The sequence below is a fragment of the Lepidochelys kempii genome, chromosome 6 (assembly GCF_965140285.1).
Source record: "Lepidochelys kempii isolate rLepKem1 chromosome 6, rLepKem1.hap1, whole genome shotgun sequence".
NCBI lineage: Eukaryota > Metazoa > Chordata > Testudines > Cheloniidae > Lepidochelys > Lepidochelys kempii.
Window position 1 is genome coordinate 87,035,529 of NC_136385.1, and position 21,763 is coordinate 87,057,291.

Consider the following 21,763-nt stretch of genomic DNA (forward strand, 5'->3'; position numbering starts at 1 on the left):
ATCCTGTCAAAATGTCAATTGCTTAAAAACTCAGCTCCCCAGTTTCAAACTATTCAAAGTCTATATAGCTAAAATGTATACAGTTTACAATACAAATACTACAGAAATAATACAAAAGATCTGTGAGGCACAGATAGAATGTTTGGCTTCGGTATTTCTAAATGAGTGTTGAATACATAGTAAAACCGAGTGTTATTTTCATCAGACATAATCTTACTATGAACTATATACAGTACTCATAGTGAAGACAATACAGTGCATAATTCCAACACTGTAATTCTAATTTACGTACAAAACAGTAATTTTTACCTTATCTGAGATGCTTTTACAGTAACAGATTCATATAGTTCTTTTTTAATAGGCTGGACTTTGTACTTGAACAAGGAGGGATCAATTAATGCTTTTTTCTTCCTAAAAAGTAAAATAAAATAAGGTGTTTTGAACACAAAATCACATTTCTAAACAGATTTTGGAACACGGATCTTAAAAGTAATTATATTTACCAACACAACAAGCCTCTGGAAAGTACATTAGCACATACAGTGGCACCCATAACTTCCACTGATGTCAATCAACTCACCAACTTCTAAACAAAATAATAAAAATGCCAAATACATGTGTACTTGCATTTAGTTTTAAAATCAGACAGAACAAGATAGTCTAATAAAGACAAATATTATTTTACAATTTAAGTCCATACTCCAAAGTTCATGCTGTTACCATCAGCTACTGACACAAATCAAGCAAAGGAGAGGAAAATAACCATACTGCTGTAATAGGAAGAGGCTTCACCAGACAATGCATTACTTCAACTTTTTAGAAAAACTGACTGACAAAAAGGTAGTCATGATACATTCTAAGAAACAGTCACCTCTTATGACGAATTAGTACAGTAGAGACAAAAAGAAAAGGAGTACTTGTGGCACCTTAGAGACTAACCAATTTATTTGAGCATGAGCTTTCGTGAGCTACAGCTCACTTCATCGGATGCATGCCGTGGAAACTGCAGGCTTATGTATTTTTCATCATCAGGGATCCTAGAAATCAGTTTCTCATGGAAAAATGCAGAATTTTTGTTTTTACAGAGAAAAAAATATTAAACTAAATTTTACTGAAAGTACCAGTGTCATTTATTCAATGTGCACAACCTCCCCCTCTTCTGGTTGATTTTTGAATAAACTTTAAAATTACAGTGGAACCGTGTTTATCTGATCTAATTGGGACCAGGGCCAGATTGGATAATCAAATACTGGGAGAATCAGGAGACTCAGCAAAGAGCTTTCTATCTCTTATTTTAAGATGGGGAGGGGCTCGAGCATGCAACCCTGAGCAGCGCTGACAGTTGGAGCCCCAGCCACACAGAAGCTGACTGCCCAAGACCAGCCCTGTTAGCCCCGGGAGAGCCAGATAATGGAGGCTCGGATAAACAGGGTTCTACTGTATATCAATAAAATTGTGTTCAACTCATACCTATATCTATTGTGGCTAGGGAAACTAAAGTTCAGCGTTTCATTTCAATAGTGGAAAAATGCAGATTTTTATGTTGTCATTTTTTTGGACAGAATTTTGGTTTATCACAGAAAACTAGGATCCCTGTTCATCATCAAAATGAAGAGGCTTTCCTTCGCCTGTGCTTGTGAGACTAAGCATCACCAAAACACATCTAAGCCAATATTTTAACACTATTTGATTATTAAAAATTAGACACTATGCTTTAAACAGAATGATAATGGTACTATTTGTGTATAAAAAACATACAACAATGAAACTAAGTGGTGTGAAGTTGTTATGATTTTATTTTGTTTCAACTATCTTGTGTTTTATTGTTAAATAATACTACTTAACTCTCATAATAGTGCTTTTCATCCATAATTTCAAAGTGCTACTGCTTTGGCAGGCACAGGACTGGACAAATCAAAAATAATATTGGATCTGGATGGGAATATGAATTACATGGAAGGACTGGTATCTTTTTGGCAATACACTGTAATGCCATTCAGTCCTTGTAGAATTCATGAAATCCTTGAAGATGGACTCTATTGCCCTTTGTAGCTTGCTTTTCTTTTACCATTCTTGAAACTATTTTTATTCCTAGAAGAACACATGCAAGAGATTTTTGGAATCTTATATAAGGGTTACAGATCTGAAATTTGCCCCAGCATTCTCATATATACAAGATACGATGCACAATTGGACAAATTTTACAAAAAAAAACCCAAACTGATAAACAACCCTATAAGACGGAGCCAGTGTCCTCTGAAAACAAGAAACAAGGGTCTCTTACCCAGACTTAGGATCTCTCTCTTTATAAAACAAAAACCACTCCTGAAGGAGTTGCTTACAATGGTTAAATGATTTCCCAGCTGATAAAGTCTTAAATCCAGATTATTTCTGGAGAGTTTTGTTTGATTTAAATATACACACCCCTACCTCAAAGGAGGTAGGTATTAGTCTTGCTCATGGCACCATATCTGTTGGACGTGTGAACTAGCACTCTAATCCAAATTCTTGGAAATACATAAAATGAATAATATCTGTTAAAGGGTGGAGGTTTGAAACTACTAAAGTCATACAGACCATACTCTCAAATAAAAATTTAGGTAATCAAAAAATTGTCCAAATCACTTACAGCTAGACTGCTATGGCTAACTAAGAAGTCAATAAACCCCCAATTTAACAAGATTTTAAGAAGTACTGATATTGTACTGATATATTGTTTGAAATTTATTAAATATAGTTTAGTCAGGATAGCACTGAAGGACCCTTTCATTTTCTTTTGATTGTATGAAGATAATTTTTGAGAGAGTGAGTTTGCTGAGATTGGATGTGTCACATCTTGAAGACTTTCATATGAGATCAGGTCTTCCACACTTAGATTAATCTTCTATAATCTGAAGGTAAGAAAACTAAAACAACAAAAATTTGTATTAGAGTGCTTCCCTCATATGAATTATGAACAGGCTAGTTCCCCCACCATACATCACCATGTTTGCTGCCATTCATTCAGATGGGCTCAAGTAAATGGGAACCTTCTCAGTCTAACACTCCAGTAGAAAACAAAATCAATCAGAATATGCAGCATTAAGAGTGTTTTCTCAACTCCTTTATCCATTTTAAGTAGGTTCACAATCCCAACACTCAATGTAACTGAAAGCTAGAGTAAAGGAATAGTTTTTCCCGTATGACTCTGAAACTTTTGTAACCCTCACCCATATCAGGGGACTGAGATAAGGAAATAAAGACCAATCTCACAAATTTATTCCACCAACATATATATTAGTGTGAACAGGCTAGGCCCCTATCCAGTCCTCAACAGATCAAAAAGACCCTGAACCAGTTTTCAAACTTACCCCCTTCTGGTGTCCAGCTTTAGGAGGAACTTAAAAACACAACAAACTCTCAGCCTTAGCTTCCTCTTCAAGTATAGATGTTTCTAGGGCTTTCCTCTCAAATATCCTCAGTCCTAGGCTTCCTCTAGTTCAAAGAAACACCTCCTTTAGATCCTGTCTGGAGCTAATGAGGCACACCTGCTAGCATAAATTAGCAGTAATTACCCTAAATCCTAAAGCAGGGTTTTGGCACCTGACTCTAGGATGACTCAACAGAAGAGCCCTGCATTTTTATAAAAGGGCTCAAGAATCTGCTATCTAGTTAGAATTTGCAGATCTTATTGTATTGCAAAATCTTCTCTAGAGAAGAAGAGCAGAGACTGGGGTTATTACTTTGTTACACATGGAAGAGTTCTGAACTTTGAGAGTTATTGTATTATTCTGCCATTGAAGTCAAAATAATAATAATTTGATTTTATAGAACACTTTATCAACATGAAATAAGCCTTGTAACATCCATGTTGAGGTATGTATTACTATCTCCAATTTACAACTGTGAAGAATCTGTGTAGAAGTCAGGAAAAAAAACAAACAGACCTTCTGGTTCCTAATATTGCGCTGAAAGCAAAAAATAAAATAAAATAAAATAAAATAAAGGTCCTCTCCTGCTAACGTGGTAGGATAAGATTCACTTACCTATCCAGAGTACATACAAGGTCCTCTTCACAGCATATTCTATAAAGGCTGTTGGGGCCAGATTCCCAGTTAGATAGGAGACAAAGAAGGGCAGCAGCCATTTATGCAGGCAATACGCTAAAATTGTAGCCATTGACAAACTACACTGCAGCCTTGTGGCCTGCTAGCAGGTTCAGGGTGGGATGAATTCCACACACCAAGATCCCAAACCCTTATGCCCCACACAACACCAAATTACTTTATGGGGTGAAGACATGAATTTCTCTCCCAGTGCAGAGTCTGATTATCTATCTATGGACATCTGCACAGCAAGGTTTAAACTTGTGTAACCTACTGACAATGCTTTCAAGCTTACGGGATAGGAATACCTAACATCATAGCTACCAAGAATGCACTGAAACTTTGCTACTCCTGTAAAGGTTTCTGATAGTGGATATTTTACTGAATGTGTATAGTTCAGATGAAACAGCATATTAGGAGCTCTTTCCAAGGTAACTATTACTACTGAAGGAATTCTGCACCACTGTGCACTGCAGAATTTGCGCAGAAATTAACATTATGCACAGAATTTCCTTTCCTCCCAAAGAAATAGGCTGCAGAACTGCTGGCCACAACTAGAGGTTGCTGGACTCAGCAAAGCCCAGCTCACAAGTAGAAGACACAGCCAGGGAAGGGGTGGGAGCTGGAGGGTTCCCAGCAGCTGCAGAACCCAGCACGCCCTGAAAGAAGAAGGCAGCATGCAGGAAACATCACACAAGCATCAGGAACCCAGCATCACGCTGTTTCTCCTTCTGGATCCTGCGCTCCAGTGTTCACTCTAATTGTTTATGTCCATGTGTGGAATGAATTTTGTTATGTGCACCAATATGGAGGGGATGTGTGACACATCACTTTCATACTGGTGCACATAACAAAATGCATGTGGTGGGGCTGAGGGGTTTGGAGTGTGAGAGAGGGCTAAGGGGGGCTCTGGCTGGGGGTGTGGGCTCTAGGGTGGGGCTGGGGATGAAGGGTTTGGGGTACAAGGGGGGCTCAGGGCTGGGGCAGAGGATTAGGGGGGTGAGGGCTCTACGGTAGGGCTGGGGATGAGGGGCTTGGAGTGCAGGCTGCCCGGATGCTGCAGAGGGGAGAGAGGACTCCCCCACAACCCGCCCTCGCTGCAGCAGCTCAGGGCCAGGTGAGAGGTGTCTCTCCCTGGCCGCAGCAGCTCCAATGGGCCTGGGCTGGGGGAGGGACGCCTCTCCCTGGCAGCTCTAGCAGGGCTATGGTGGAAAAGAGATGCAAGTGGTTGGGTTGAGGGGGACCTGCAGCTGGTCTCCACAGGGTGTGGGTGTCTGGGCTGGGGGGTGCCCCATGGCTGGACTCTGGTGGATAGGGGGTGCCCCACAGCTGGGCCTGGGGTGAGGGTAGGGGGTCCACAGCTGGGCTCTGTGGGGTAGGGAGTGCGTGCAAATGTCTGGGATGGGGGGGGGAGAGAACAGCTGAGCTAGGGGGGTAATATGCTGGGCTCTCGTGGGGAGGGGGCAGAGAAACAGGAACTGGGTTGTCCTAGGGGTTCCTTAACTCTCTACTGTTGGGGGAATATTTTTGTGTCTGTATTTTTACAGACATAGCTGCTGATAGGTATTTTGAAATTAACTGACACTGGCATGATTATATAGTGTTATTTTGACAAAATATGCAGAATTTAAAAATATCGTGTGCATAGTTTTTAATTTTTTTGGTGCAGAATTCCCTCTGGAGTAAACTATCTAGAACAGGAGTGGGCAAACTATGGCCCGCGGGCCACATTCAGCCCGTCAGACCTTTTAATCCGGCCCTCAGCTCCCACCAGATCTAGAATTAGAGCTAGGGCTGGACAAACAACTCAAAAAAATAATTTCAATCTGATCCATATCATGAAGTCACACTTTTTGGACTAGTTAGAGATTCTGCAGTCAAACTATTCCTCTGGTGATAGAGTAACCTCTGGTAACTTTCTTTTTTTATACAACATGTATCAATCTTAACAATTAAAGAGTAATAACATTTTCTGTAAAAGCAGACAGTGGACATTGACTGCTACCGTGTGATGAGGCATAACCTTTTATAACCCTGGCCCAATGATGTTAATGGGAACAGAAAATAAAGACTATTTTCTTACCAGTACTGCAGTTTGTTACACCGTCTTTACATTTTCCTCCCTATTCCAACTATGGCTGCTCACTTTTCAATTGAAACAATGCACATGTAAAAAGAAAAGGAGTACTTGTGGCACCTTAGAGACTAACAAATTTATTTGAGCATAAGCTTTTGTGAATTACAGCTCACTTCAATCAGGGCATCTGTCTGCACCTCGTAGCCCTTCGCTCTCAGGGTGTCGGCCAGGGGGGCGTATTTGTTAGTCTCTAAGGTGCCACAAGTACTCCTTTTCTTTCTGCGAATACAGACTAACACGGCTGCTACTCTGAAACCTGTCAGAATGCACATGTAACTGTCACACCATTTTTACATTTTCCTCCCTATTCCAGCTATGGCTGCTCACTTTTCAATTGAAGCAATGCACATGTAACTGAGAATCAAGAACCTGACAAACTGAGCACTTTAACCTCTTCTGCTAAAGAGAATTTTCAATCAAGACTCATTTTTGGTTTTATTTTTCACAATAATGAATGGTCTGGAAGAAAGGCTACAATGAACAATTATGCATAGTACCCAATTCACTAGTACCCAAGACACATTCAGACTTTACATAAAATCTATTATGGTGAAAAGGTTTTCCACACATGACAAAATTTAATCCCTAAAAGTTTAGCACTGCAAAATCTTCCCACTCAATTCAATGGGACTATTCACAAATTTAAGTACTACTTGTGTAAGTAAGCGTTTGAGACTCAAGACCACAATACCTACAAACTCGTGGCAAGACTGCATACTCAGGTAGGCTCTTTTGGGGACATGGTCAATACTTTTAAACTTTTAATATTTTGAAATAGCAGATATGATCTAATGATGTTATCCAATTTTGCGATTTCTTCTAATTCTCAATATTTTAATTTTATATTTTTAAACTTCTAGTAATAGAAATAGTTTGGTCTTTATGTTTATATCATGCAATGTTGATTAGATATGCCATCAATGAAAACAGCTGCAAAGAATAAATAATAATAATATTGTTTAATAACAAGCCAAAACAAGCCTTTCTATATAGAAAATGAGAAAATTTCTCTCCTCCCTCTCAAAAAAAAAAAAAAATCCAGAAAAATTAAAGTCAAGTAAGATAGGTTATCAACCCTAATCCTGCGGCTGGCTCTGCAGGGTGGAAGTTGTTGTGGTTGGCTGAACATATGGGTCTCCCTGCACAGAGCCAGTTGCAGGATTGCAGCCCATATCTGTATTAAATTTAAAGATAACCTCCCTTGAATTTCATACTCCTGTAACAGGGAGAGTGCACATATTTCAAGATAGAAGGCTTCTCTTTAAATATTCAGACACTCCCTTACATGACACTAGAAACATCATTCAAGAGTAGATAAAATTCCACAGGTTTACCTTCATTATTTGCTTAGTTACACGAGGAGCATCCTTGTTACATACCCTGACATCAACTGAATAATTAATAAACCTGCAACTGACAATGCAAGGATGAACTGCTTCACCTCTATGTAGCCTAAATAAAGTCAATGGGGTGCTCTGAGCATGAAGAAGCCAGTCTGCATGCAGTCAATTGCGAAATTGGGGTCTAATAATTTGTAACTCCAAAGCACTTTTGTTCCATAGACCTCACAGTGTTTTATACAGGGCTTGGCTACACTTGCAAGTTACAGCACATTAAAGCAGCCCTGGGCGCCCTAACTCATGATGCATCCACACTGGCAAGGCAAGTAGAGCGCCCAGACTCCGCGGCTGGAGCACTCCTGGTAATCCACCTCGATGAGAAGCATAATGCTTGCTGCACCGCAGCACCAGTGTGGACGTCCTGGTCTATTAATGCTCTCTGATCGGCCTCCAGAAGTGTCCCACAATGCCTGTTCTAGCCACTCTGGTCACCACTTTGAACTCTACTGTCCTGCCCTCAGGTGACCAACCGTCAGACCCGCCCTTTAAATTCTCTGGGAATTTTGAAAATCCCCTTCCTGTTTGCTCAGCAAGGCATGGAGTGCTCTCAGTGAATCTTTTCAGGTGACCATGCCTCCACGTGCCAGGTGATCCCCAGTGTGAAGCAATGGTGAGGTGCTAGACCCCATCAGTGTTTGGGGGGAATAAGCTGTCCAGTCCCAGCTGCGCTTCAGCCGTAGGAATTATGATACCCTCGGGCAGATATCAAGGGACATGATGGAAAGAGGCCATGACTAGGACGCACTGCAGTGCAGGATTAAAGTGAAGGAGCTGCAGAATGCCTACCACAAAGCCCGCAAGGCAAACCACTGCTCCGGTGCTGCCCCCACGACCTGCCATTTCTACAAAGAGCTGGACACAATACTTGGGGCTGCCCCCACATCCACTCCTAAAACCACAATGGACACTTCAGAGCACAGATCAACAAGGCAGGAGAAGGAGGAAAGCGGGATCGAGGGTGCTAAGGAGGAGGGAGACAGCCCAGCATCCCTAGATGCATTCAGCCAGGAGCTGTTCTCAAGCCAGGAGGAAGGTAGCCAGTCGCACGGTTCGGACAGTTCTTGGGGAAGGACAAACACCAGAGGAGGTGCCCAGTAAGCGGCTTTTATTTTCAGAAGGAAGTTGTTCAGTGTGGGCTCTTGGGGCGAGGAGGGTTAGGGATCCATGCATGCCTAGATGCGGAATAGGGCGTTGATGTGCTCTCTCACATCACGGTAATTGGCCTCAGTGATCTCTTCAAAGGTCTCATGCAGAAACTGTGCAATCCGCTTGTGCAGGTTCCTTGACAGAGCTACTGTGCTTCTTGTCCCAGTAAGGCTAACATGTCCGCGCCACTGTGCCATGAGGGGTGGGGGAACCATTGCTGCACACAGGCAAGCTGTATATGGGCCAGGGTGGAAGCCCCATTGCAGTAGAAGACCCTCCCTTGCTTCCCAGGTCAACCTCAGCAGTGAGATATCTTCCAGGACAAACTCCTGTGGAAAATGTGGTGACAGTGTTCAGCATAGGGGCCCCCTGCAGATGTTGGCTCTCCCCAAGGCACAGAACCCCAGAGGACAGTACGGCGGTGAAACAATCAGTCCCCCTTGTCCCTGTGCTTACTCACCATTTTGGGGCTCCTGTGGGTTATGTGCACTCACTTTGGGACAGGCAATTCCTGCTATTGTGTAGACTGTGCTTGTCTACTTTACGTGTGGCCGAATCATTGCTCTGTCTGGCGTGAACAATGCTGCCTCTGTTAAGTGTTGCATTTTGGCTTTAGAGATGTAACCTTGAGATCCCAGCCGTCCTTGTTATCCATGGCCGAAAGACTCCAAAGAATAAGGAAGCGGCCACGTAGAAGCATAGAGGACATGCTGAATGAAGTAACATCCAGGTTCTTATTGCCACCAGCTGCCACCGCCACCTGTAGCTTCACCACGCAGCCCTGCAAACTACGACCCTTACCTGCTGCGCTCAACCCCCTCACCATGCATTTTAGCCAGCCAGAAGTGCAGCACTCATTGAACGGCACCCCAGACAGGAAGGCTGAGTATGATAACAGGACATACGCAAATCTGTGATTGTACTGTTCCCCACCCCACCCCCTTGCCCTTTCTGTTTCCCAAGCAGTTGTGTTTCTTTTCAATAAATGCATTTTCTTTTCAATAAATGAATTTTTTGGCTTTGAAAACACTCTTTATTATGTCATTAAGTAAAAGATACCTTAGCCCAGGAAAGCAACAGGCACTGCAAGTCAGTGTATCATATGTAGCAAAAACAGATTCCTACTAACATTGGAACCACTGCACTTCACTCCCATGCAGGGCACCAAGCATTACTGGTGGCTTTCTGCCTCAAATTGCTCCCTCAAGGCATCCCTAATCCTTGCAGCCCCATGCTGGGCCCCTCTAATAGCCCTGCTCTCTGGCTGTTCAGATTCAGCCTCCAGGTGTTGAACCTCTGAGTTCCATGCCTGAGTGAATCGTTCACCCTTCCCTTCACAAATGTTATGGAAGGTACAGCACGCGGATATAACCGTGGGGATGCTGTCATCGGCCACGTCCAGCTTCCCATACAGACTGTGCGAGCAGCCCTTCAAACAGCCAAAAGCACACTCCACAGTCATTCTGCACCGGCTCAGCCTATTGTTGAACCGCTCCCTGCTGCTCTCAAGGCTCCCTGTGTGGGGTTTCATGAGCCACGGCATTAAAGGGTAAGCAGGGTCTCCAAGGATCACAATGGGCCTTTCAACTTCCCCTACGGTGATCTTCTGGTCTGGGAAGAAAGTCCCGGCTTGCAGCTTCCTGAACAGGCCAGTGTTCCGAAAGATGTGTGCATCATGCACCTTTCCGGACCAGCCTGCGTTAATGTCAATGAAACGCCCACGGTGATCCACAAGCGCCTGGAGAACCATAAAGAAATACCCCTTCCGATTAACGTACTCGGAGGCTAGGTGGGCTGGTGTCAGAATTGGAATATGCAACCCATCTATCGCCCCTCAGCAGTTAGGGAAACCCATTTGGGTAACGTGCATGACATTGTGGCTGGCTTTGCACAGAGTTACAGTTCTTCTGAGCAGGATGCGATTAATGGCTCTGCAAACTTGCATCAACACGATTCCAACAGTCGACTTTCCCACTCCAAACTGGTTAGTGACCTATCAGTAGCTGTCTGGAGTTGCCAGCTTCCAGACTGCAATAGCCACCCACTTCTCCACCGGCAGGGCAGCTCTTAATCTCATGTCCTTGCACCGCAGGGTGGCGGCAAACTCAGCCCACAGTCCCATGAAAGTGGCTTTTCTCATGCAAAAGTTCTGCAGCCGCTGCTCGTCATCCCAGACTTGCATGACGATCTGATCCCATCACTCAGTGCTTGTTTCCCAGGCCCAAAAGCGGTGTTCCACTGCGGTGAGTATGTCCGTGAATGCCACAAGCAATCTCATGTCGTAAGTGTTATGTGAGTCGACATCATCGTCGGACTCCTCACCGTCAGTTTGCAGCTTAAGGAGTAACTCGACTGCCATTCGTGACGTGCTGGCGAGACCCATCAGCATATTCCTCAGCAGTTTGGGATCCATTCCCACAGACCGAAAGGGAAGACAGAGCACGCCGTACAAAAAACTTTGAAAGATGGCACCAGATGTGGATGGAAGCAAAGGGATTGCTGGGATGCAAAGCGAAGCATCACGGGGCGTTGGGACAAGACCCAGAATGCCCCGCACCCCTCTTCCCCCTTCCCACAAGCCACAGCGCCAGAATGGGAAGAGGTGCTCTGTGGGATAGCTGCCCATAATGCTATCTCAAGGCATTATCCTTGCAAGTGCTACAAATGTGGACACACCAGTGCGCTTGCAGCTGACAGTGTGAACACACCGCAGCACTTTCCCTACTGCGCTCTCCAAGGGCTGGTTTAACTCACAGCGCTCTACATCTGCAAGTGTAGTCATGCCCACAGATGAGTAAATTATCCTCATTTTACAAGTAGCGGAAGTGAGGCACGTAAACTAAGTGACTTGCCAATATGAAGTTACTCCAAATTAACACCAGTATAACTGAGGCCACAATCTGGTCCGTCTGACTTTGTCCATCATACAGAAATATCCTTAGTAAATCTCAGTTCTTTCTTGCCCTACTTTTGGGCCTTTTGGGTGTAACGGTAATAGACATTATAATACTGTAATAAGTTTAGAAGAAAATACACAACATTTATGGCAATACACATAAAACATAACCAAATTTTTAAGATACTAATGTACACACATACACTAAGAAAACTGTGGAATAAGGCTTTGTATCTACAGAATTATTCTTCCATTCAAAAAACTGTTGTAACTATTAATATCTTTTTAATTTACAATTTCTTTTCAAACGTAAAGCATGAAGACAGAAGCTTAGCCAAGTTCCATTCATAGAGCCACAATAAGACTAGGTCTCTTCAATGCAGGGACATGAAAATCTTTAGTTCTTTATTGTCACAGTTTTGAGCGTGGTTCTGGAACAATGTTTATGAATTCAGTACCACTTATATTTCTAAGTAACAACAGGTTGTGAAAATGAGGAAGAAACTGTATTGTAGTAATAACCATTTCAGACTACTCAAAAGTAATGGCCCTGATCCTGCAAGCTGATCTATTTAGACAGACCCCTACATCCATCTGAAGCACTACTGAAGTCAATGGGACTCCACACAGGGATAGGGGTCTGCCCACAACAATCAGTTTATAAGACCGTGGTCTAAATCTGTAGCTCAGCAGCACCGTGGACTGGCAAAATAATTGTAAAGAGGAACCTTGTTCTCAAATCTATCTCCTTTTTATATTTTCCTCCGTAATTTTCCTTGCCCCAGTCTCAGAAACCAGTTCAAGTAACGGTTTAAGTCAGCCCACTTGATCTTCCTATTTGCTCTTATATATAAAATCATAAAACTGAATTTGGAGTCTTTCCTGGAGCACAGGAAAAATATGGCACACTAAATTAAGGGTCCAGGAGGAGCTGCGTCATGAAAATAGGGTTGTCAGGTCAAAAAGGAGACCTGGCAGTGTCCAGTCAGATGTACTGACTGGACACCAAAAATCTGGTTACTGCGAGCATGGGGGTGGGAGGTGCCAGATCATCAACCCGCACCAGCCCCTGTTCAGCAGGGGCCGCCTCCTCCCTGCCTCTCGTTGAGGGGCAGGCAGGCTCCGTGTCAGGCTGCAGCTCCAGAGCAGAGGCAGGGCTTTGGGGGAAGAAGTGGAGCAGGGGCAGGGTCGTCAGCAATTAAAAAGCTGGCAATTAAAAATCTACATGAGGCAGAAGTCTGTTCATCTAATAGAAATATCAAAATAAATACGTAAAATAATGGGCCATATAGCTTCTGGAAGAGTTCTCTTTTTCGTATTTGCTCTAAAGTGAAATCCCTATTTAAAATACAACCCTGAATTAGTGTTTGCAATCTTACAAGTATTTTTAGGTTTTGTCCAAAAAACACATTAAACTCTACAATGTTAGTTTTAAGTCTGGTAAACAGAGCAGAAGTAGAGAAGAGAAGCTTTGAAAACAGACCAAGTGCTACACCGCTACCCTCCTACAGAGGATGTAATCTGAAATTGATTAATGCCTCTTATGCCTCAATTATTCTTTTTTTTCAATGCTCTCTGGCTAAATACACTTAAATTGCCTATTTCGCAATATATAAGGCACCTGTGAATCTTTAGCCACTCAGACTGCTCAGCTGGCTAAATATTCTGACACCGTATCCTCTGCACTTTGCTTGAGACAAATCTCTTCAAGAAAAGTCCCACTAAATCTGCTTTAGCCTCATTTTCCAAAACGTAATCAAAATATTTGATTCACTTGAAAACTTGTAATTTACCCATTTTGTGCAGAACTGTTGTGTGTTTCTGAATCATCGCTATCACTGATGACGATAGTGTCTTCATTGGTACTGTTGATGTGGCCATTGGCAACTCCATTGTGATGTGGAGCTATGACTTCCAAAATCTTACATTGCAACCTGAAATAAAATAAGGACAGTTATAAACATGAAGGTCCTTTGATAATGCAAAAAGTTTAAATTTGTTGAATTAATTATTCTAAAAGTACATTTGTAATCCCAGAATAGAAACAGTGGTTATATTTTACATAGGAGTTACACCTTACCGCATCTGTAAAAGTGACTAATTCACCTCCTTAAATATATACCAACTTGACTAAATAGGCCAGTAAATTATTAGAATTTTCTAAGTCATATATACACTTGACTGAGCTTTGTTTACTTAAATATACTTTTTCAGTTTATTTTTAAATCACTGGTAGTAAGAGCTTTTGTGCTTATTTTATCCAAATGACAATTAACAACATCTTTTTAAAATAAAATGAACTTTATTTTTGTTACTTAGAAATGAGACAGAAACCTTTTACGTTTATTTTCATAGTAATCTAGGAAGAAAGGAAAGGATTTTGTGTTGCCAAAGTATTTATACTAGAAAAGATCATCCTCTAGTATAGTTGATGACCCAAATAAACAAGGCTAAAATGACCACTGTGTATCTAATCTTAATAATGGCCCATTTATCTCCTGACACATATTAAGGCTCCATCTGGCACATATACAAATGACAAACAAAGCAAATCCATTCCTTTGCTATCATGAGTGCTAGTTATAAAAGAAACAAAATTAAGTGTGTTATTCAAAATCTATAATCAATTGACACTCATTTAATATGTTTCATAACTATATAATAAACAATTCTTAGCCACTAGGTTTCTCCCTTCCCTGGCACTCCTGGGTGCACATTTTTAGTTCAATCTCTTAAAGCCATGTCTGCACTATGAAAATTATCCATTGTGGACAATGAATGAAGCTGAACACTGACTGCAAGGGTAGCCAAAGGAAAACCATATTATAACTACCTTCTTAGAGGAACTGAGCATCAGTATTGGTAATGAACATCAGAGAATTGCAAAGCACAGGGCTTGAACCAAGCTTTCTTAGCCCCTTTAGATACGTGCATGTGGGGTCACAGATCCAAGATAGGAAATATTTATGAGGAAAAATCATCTGGAGAGAACCAACACTGGGAAAAGAAAGCAGTCCAAGAGGGCTAAACACCAGGCAATGTTTCCAAAGGAACAAAAAAAAAATTTTTTAAATGAAATGAAAAACAAACAAAAAATGATAAAGAAGTCCTTACTAACCCCCTCCTCCCCATATACAAGCATGAAAGGGGGGGGGGGAGAATGAGGGAAAACAACAAGAGAAAAATTGAGGCCATTAAGTGTGCTGCCAATCTCACTACACTTTCAGTAATAAGAAGGAATGAGAGAACTACTCGAGCTATCTCCGCCCTGCCTCCTTTTTATAAGCTCGGAACCCTGAATGGGGGAAGAAGGCTAAGTAGGCTAACACATCCTGCTTTCTAAAAGATGTCAATCTTGCTTTGTCCCAGGATATGGTTATCAATTTATGAACAATTTCCAAAAGGAGGTCAACTGGCTAGTGAGCTCTTTTTGAAAAATAATATCCGCTATACACTGATACAAACATACATTTTAAAAAGGGATTTCTTCCAAGAAGGTTTAGGCCCAAAATATTCCCTGCTACAAAATACTAACTCCTGAAACAAACTGTTTGAAATGAAGAGTTCATGTTTTCAAAACAGATCATCCAGAGGGAAGGAGGCACTAGTCAGCTCAGGTTATTGGCAATTAGATACACAAACTTTCATCTTTATATCATTGTTTCAAATACTTCACAAGATAATAACAGCCAGAAACTACCCTCCAACAGCTGCTGGTATCCTATGTAAAGTAAATTGGTTGATAATTGTCCAAACCACAAAAACTACCATTATAATTAACATTAATTGGAATTCTTGTAAACAATCTTTCAGCAACTACTCCACTACCTCCAAGAGAGTCCCTCAAAATCAGGCTTCAGGCACACTGGCACAGTAGTTCAGGGAAGTCTGCACTACATCTGCTCATACTGTAATTGTTGTGTGGATAGAAGAAATTTCTAGTGACACTTTAGAGGGAACCCCAACATCATATCTCACATGCACAATCATTTAAATAGATGCACATTAACATTACTGCAATATAATAAAGGAAATGTAATCTCCCTCTAACAAGGGTGTTTGACAAAGACCACGGTCCAACAATATTTGCCAGATACATGCCCAAAGGCCTAAACCTACTATCCAAGCCAATACCAAAGATAAATTGGACCAGCAGGATTCAGCCTAGCAGTGTGATAACTGTGTTTCAATACTACTATGTGGATCTATCTATGCTCATCCAGTCCTCAATTAGCTAGCTACTAGCAAGAGGACAGTACATTTTTCAAGTCTTGCCAAAAATTCAGTCAAGAAAGGAAAAGAAATTAGGAACTGTGTTTCACCTATTTCCCACCCCAAAATGTACTCACATTTAATGTAATCAGAAAACCAATGACCCTTATTACACACATCTGTCTTATAGTGAAGAGGTCAGTACCACAAAACTGCCTGTACACCACTTCCGACGAAGTGGGTTTTAGCCCATGAAAGCTTATGCTCAAATACATTTGTTAGTCTCTAAGGTGCCACAAGTACTCCTTGTTCTTTTTGTTGATACAGACTAACACGGCTACCACTCTGAAACCTATTACATAGTTGGTTTCACTTAAAAAGTGTTTTTTGTACTTTTTTATTTTATAAGCTGAAAAATAAATTTCCCTGAAAATGTTATCCAGTTCAATTTAGCTAACATTTTAAAAAATAAATTTCTACTAGAAAACTATTAAAAGCACCAATAGGTTTGGAGCCATAGTCATTATCACCACTCTATCATTCTAGTGCTTAATTTTTAAAGGGCCACAAGAGGGAGCTCATACATTCTAAAACTGAAAAATATATTAGAAGAGCCTCATGAAAGCTCAAATTAGAACAGATTGAATTCTGTAACTGATACTAAATTCTACAATGTGTCATCAAAAAATTGAAAGAATTTAAAAACTAAAAATGTTTAACCTTCCTGGAAGCTGATGAATATTTAGTCAATGAGCATTTCAGCACAACTTTTATTTACTCTTTTATCCCTTTGCTAGGTCAAAAAAGGGGAAAAAATGTTATCTATCCTCTCTCTTCCCATAACAGCAGAGGCTCTGCTGAACCATCATGCCCTATAAACTTGATCCAGAGAAACAAGAAGAACCTTCAACACAGTCAGGGTGATTAATCATTTCAACAAACTACCACAGAAAGGGGTGGATTCTCCATCTCTTGATGTTTTCACATCAAGACTGGATGCCCTTCTGAACGATATGTTTTAGTCAGACAAGCTATTGCACTTAATACAAAGGTAAGTGGGTGGAATTATGTAGCCTGTGATATACAAGAGGTCAGACTAGATAGCCAGTTTGTGTCTTATGGATAAGGCATGGAGGTCACAGAATTTACAATACTAGTGAACCTGAATAAAGTGGTGACGAGCCCACCCCACACTCACCCCGCAGCAGCAGCTCCTGTTCCATTGGAATGGACCAAGACCCATACGCACTGGAGATGGGAGAGTCAAAGGGACCATGCCCCGCAACTTTTTAAAACCTGGCTGGAGGGAAGCGTGCTGCAGCCTGACCCAGTCAGCATCCAGGTTCTGTGGTGCATCATGCAAAGTGCTGGCCAGGTTCCACTCTGCATCAGGCCGCTTGCTGACAGCCAGGCCCTCACCAGCTGTCAAAACCGTGGTGGTGGTGCCTCTCAGGACAAGAGACCAACTGGACCCATCACCAGAGGGTCTTGGGCTCACCAGCAGGGAGGGTAAGGTAAGGGCGAGGGAGAGATTCCCTACCCCCCCCCCCGGCTTTGCAGTCCTTCCAGCACCCGCAGATGGAGATTTGTGCATGGACGTGCCAAATCTGAATGGTGTTGTGACCACATGCTCCAGGTCACACAACGCATGGAGTGGAGAGCCTACAGCCCCACAGGACAGGAGCCACCACTATGGGGAGGGCTCACTTTCCAATCATGCCTCCTCTCTCCCCCTGGGTCTCACCTTTCAGCACATCCAGTATATAATCCACTCTTTCCCTCCTCACCACCTCCCCCGCAGCCCCAACAGTATTCTCTTTGGTGTCAATTCTTTGTTATTTACTTATTTTATTATGAAATTTTCTACAAACAACAAAAGTTACTCTTTAAATGTTTTTTTTTGGGGGGGAGCGTTAATGTAATATTTCATAGTAGCAACAAGGATTAAACATAATTTTTGATAAATTTGATTCAGTTTCTTTAGAAGTGGGGAAAAAGTATAGCTCTTCCTTAAGAACAGCAGATGAAAACTACATTTGGAGATCTTTCTGTGACTTTTCATTTTCTTCCTTCACCTATGCCGTGAAATTTACTGAAAATTTCTGTGACAAAATTGTAGCCTTAGTTATCTATCCTATTTTATATTATATGCAGATAAAAGAAAACAGATGAATACCAAATAAAAATGTGATTGTGAAGGCAAGTAGCAAACTCTCAAAAACAGCCCCCTAATTTAAAACACTGCTTTCTAAAATAAGGATAGCTTCAGCATGAGCCAGGTAAAGAAGAGCATGGGTTAACTAAATGAAAGACATTTTTTCTTCCTCATCTTGCATTAAAAGTTACAAAATACATGGTTTTTTAAGTCACATCAATTATTTGAGTTAATTAAGTTTCTCTCTTTAAATTCTAGTATGGTCAGCAGTAACTACAGTGACATGCATTTTACAAACACTGAAAATGGAAGGCCAGATCCAAACCCCATTGAAGTCATTAGGAATCTTTCCACTGTCTTCAAAATGATTTGGAACAGGGCCAGTAAAGCTGCTAAGATAAAAGCAACTTGCTGCACAGGTATCAGAAGGGTAGCCGTGTTAGTCTTGATCTGTAAAAGCGGCAAAGAGTCCTGTGGCACCTTATAGACTAACAGACGTATTGGAGCATAAGCTTTCGTGGGTGAATACCCACTTTGTTGGATGCATGCACAGGAACACACTTAAAGTTTTAGGGCTTGTCAATATGAACATTTAACTTGCAGCAACTGGGGTGTGAATCTATCCCGCACAAGCCTGCCACACACTAACTGTCCATTTGGACCCTGCTGACACACACTCCTTAATGCACTTTGATCTACTCCTGTTTCAAAGTGGTGCCCCTCCGCCCCCCATCAAAAGAAGGTGCAAAGAGGAGTTCTAACTAAATACAAACTGTAGCACCATTTTACCAAATCAAACACTGAAGCATGAGTAAAATGCTTAGTAAAAGAATGAACAGAATATGTGCTGTGGCCTTTTTGAAGAAGCAGCCTTGGATGGAGCAGATGACTGGAATCTTTTCCGACATTGAATGCTCTGCTGCTGTAAAGGAGACCATCTATGGAACTAGAAAGCAGTATAGGAGACCTTCTTTGAGGCAGATAAGAGCTGGGAAAGTCCTATAGGAGTTAAGAGCAGAGGGGAACGAGGTGGGGTGACACTCTCGGTTTTAATCCTCTCTACGGACTCATCCATTTCATTACTAAAAAGACCTGACCCTTCAAAGAGGACGTCTTCATTATTCTCATGATTCCAGAGCAAGGCCAGTGATCCGAGGCAAGAATATCGCCCCATAACTATGCTAGTGGCCATTGCGCTAGCCATATCTGAGGTATCATATGATAGTCTCAATGAATATCTAACATTCTACCCTCAGTGACAAACATTTTTTTACAGCTTCCCTTTGTTCCTCCAGAAAGGAGTCCAAAATAGAGTTAGTGAAGTCCCAAACTGCTTAGGTGTATCAGGATATGCAGTTTGCCACACAGAAACCCAATAAGGAGGAAGAATCAACTTTTTTCCCAAAACCATCCAGTCTGCGACTTTCACTATCTAAGCCCTGGTCTACACTACAAACTTATGTCAGTATGACTACGTTGCTCAGGGGTGTTGAAAATCCACACCCCTGAATGATGCAGTTATACCAACCTAACTCCCAGTACAGGCAGCGTTACACAGAGGGGAGGACTTCTCCCATCAACATAGCTACCACCTCTCGGGGAGGTGGACTACCTACATCAATGGGAGAATCTCTCCCATTGGCGTAGGTAGAATCTTCACTAAGTACTTACAGCAGCACATCTGCACCGCTGCAGCACTGTTAAGTGTAGACAAGCCCTAAGGGAAAAGAAAGGGATACCTTGCTGCTCTAGCCAATTTCCTGGTCTGCAAAGACTACTATAGAATTTGCTGAATGATGCTGTAACAAAAATCAGTGGCCCTACAAGTTTACTTGGTACATCTGATTAGTCGTCTTCTACATCAGTGGTGAAGAAATGGGAGAGTGCCAGATGTCCTTGGATTTAGTAGGTCTGAAATAGTTGGGAGTGTAATTTTATCCTTTGCCTGTCATTCCATAGTATCAAAAAGGAAATCAGATGTTTCTGGTGCTGGAACTCCTGTCTGGAGATGGAGGGTATTAGTCATTCTTCCCATAAGCTCTTGAAACTGCTATTGTTTAATCGGGGAAGAGACCAACAAAACTACAAACTTATTCAGTCTTCAGGAGATTTGACCTCAGTATATCCATCAATGAGTGACTGCTCTGTTTCCTCTGAAGGAGTTTCTTCCTATTTATCTGATACCATTCCTCTTGCAAACATAGTGGTTCCAATGCCAGTGCCAACAGTTCTGGCTAAACGGGCACCAACTAAAACTTGAAGGCCACTGAAGGCAGCAGTGCCTGAGATAAGGCTGGTGCCAGAAAAGCTCTTGGCACCAAAGGAGGTGCCTCTGGTGCCGGAAAGGATATCAGTGAAGATGACATCACTAGTGCCAAAGTCAGTGCCACAGTGAGCAGATCTGGCCACAGTGAGCAGATCTTCACTGATTTCTGAATACAGGGCCACATCAGGAGTTGGAGGGGGCCCTGCATATTTATTTTTATTCGCCCCATAGGAAAGTAGTTCTCTTTTTGTAGAGCAGAAAAATAATCCATTTAAAAGAACATATATTTAGGTAGTTAATAGGTTGATGCACAAAAAAAGTGCATTTAGAATAAAGGATTTTAAATAACATTTGTTCTAAAGTGTTACTGAATACTATCTTTTAGCAGAATATATTACAGGAGTTCTAAATCTCCTCAAAACATACAGGTTTAAGTTATCATGAAATTGACTTTTTGAGCTGTATTTTCAGCTGGGACTGTACCTTGCACTCAGGTACCTGTGCTTTGCAGTGAAAACACTTACACGTGCACATTAAAAATTCCAAGTACCAGGACATGCAGGGTTAGAATTCTTCAAGTGTGGCTGCACGGTGTAGGTACATATATATGAATGCACAATTTGCTAAAAAGCTATGAAACAGGATATCCAAAATATCTAATTGGAAATAACTTTTGTAGGACAGTTCATGAGGTCAAATTTTTGAATGCTGGAGGTGGCAGAGTTCTCATTCATTTAAAACACTACTCACCTTTTCATATTCCTTTTTCTTTAACAAATAACTGCCCTTAACATGATACATTTTTAGTACAGGTACATTTTATTTGAAGAATCTGTGCTTTCCTTATAAAAGGCATCTGAGCATAGTTTTATATTCGCATAGCTTGTATTACTGTTCCCCATCCTCTTTTCACACTGTTCATTTGCTTCAAGCACCTGTTATGTCTTATCTTGTCAAACTAAAGCCTTGATCCTACAAATGATTGCACAAGCAAACCCCTGCATCCCAGGGGAGTCCCACCAAAGTCAAAAGGGCTCTGCAAGAGTGCAGGGCCTGTCTGTATAAAGGCAGTTGCAGGATCAGGTCCTAGAATTCTAAGGTCTTTAGAGGAGGGACTGTCTCTGTCTATACTCATTCAGCGCAACAGGGCCTTGATCTAGTTGTGGCTTCCTAAGTGCTACTGGGATACAAATAATAATCTGGCATTTTATTATGTTAACAGTATAATTTAAAAGTCAGTAATTCAGAAAGAGTCTCTTGTCAGAGTCCAGAGTGCATATTAAATTTGTTTCCATATACCTCGTAATAAATTGGTACAACACCACAAAATGAGAACCTGAAAAAATCATTTTGAGCCAAGAATCCTGAATCTCAGAGAAATATTGTTCAGTTCTGTGTAAATACCACAAGTTATTTTGATGGCAAGTTTTAATATAAATGGGGCATTAATGAATAGAGAGCCAGAA

General features: G+C 41.6%; 1 protein-coding gene across 8 annotated transcripts in view; it reads right to left on the reverse strand.

The window, feature by feature from the left end:
• BAZ1A (bromodomain adjacent to zinc finger domain 1A) overlaps positions 1–21,763 on the reverse strand; it is a 115,961-nt gene that overhangs the window by 68,045 nt on the left and 26,153 nt on the right. For all 8 annotated transcript variants that reach the window (XM_073349002.2, XM_073349005.2, XM_073349004.2 and 5 more), the window contains 2 exons: positions 13,458–13,598; positions 310–411 (listed from right to left, as the gene is read on the reverse strand). In XM_073349002.2, the coding sequence (XP_073205103.2) occupies positions 310–411; positions 13,458–13,598 (243 nt within the window). The remainder of the gene's footprint in view (positions 1–309; positions 412–13,457; positions 13,599–21,763) is intronic.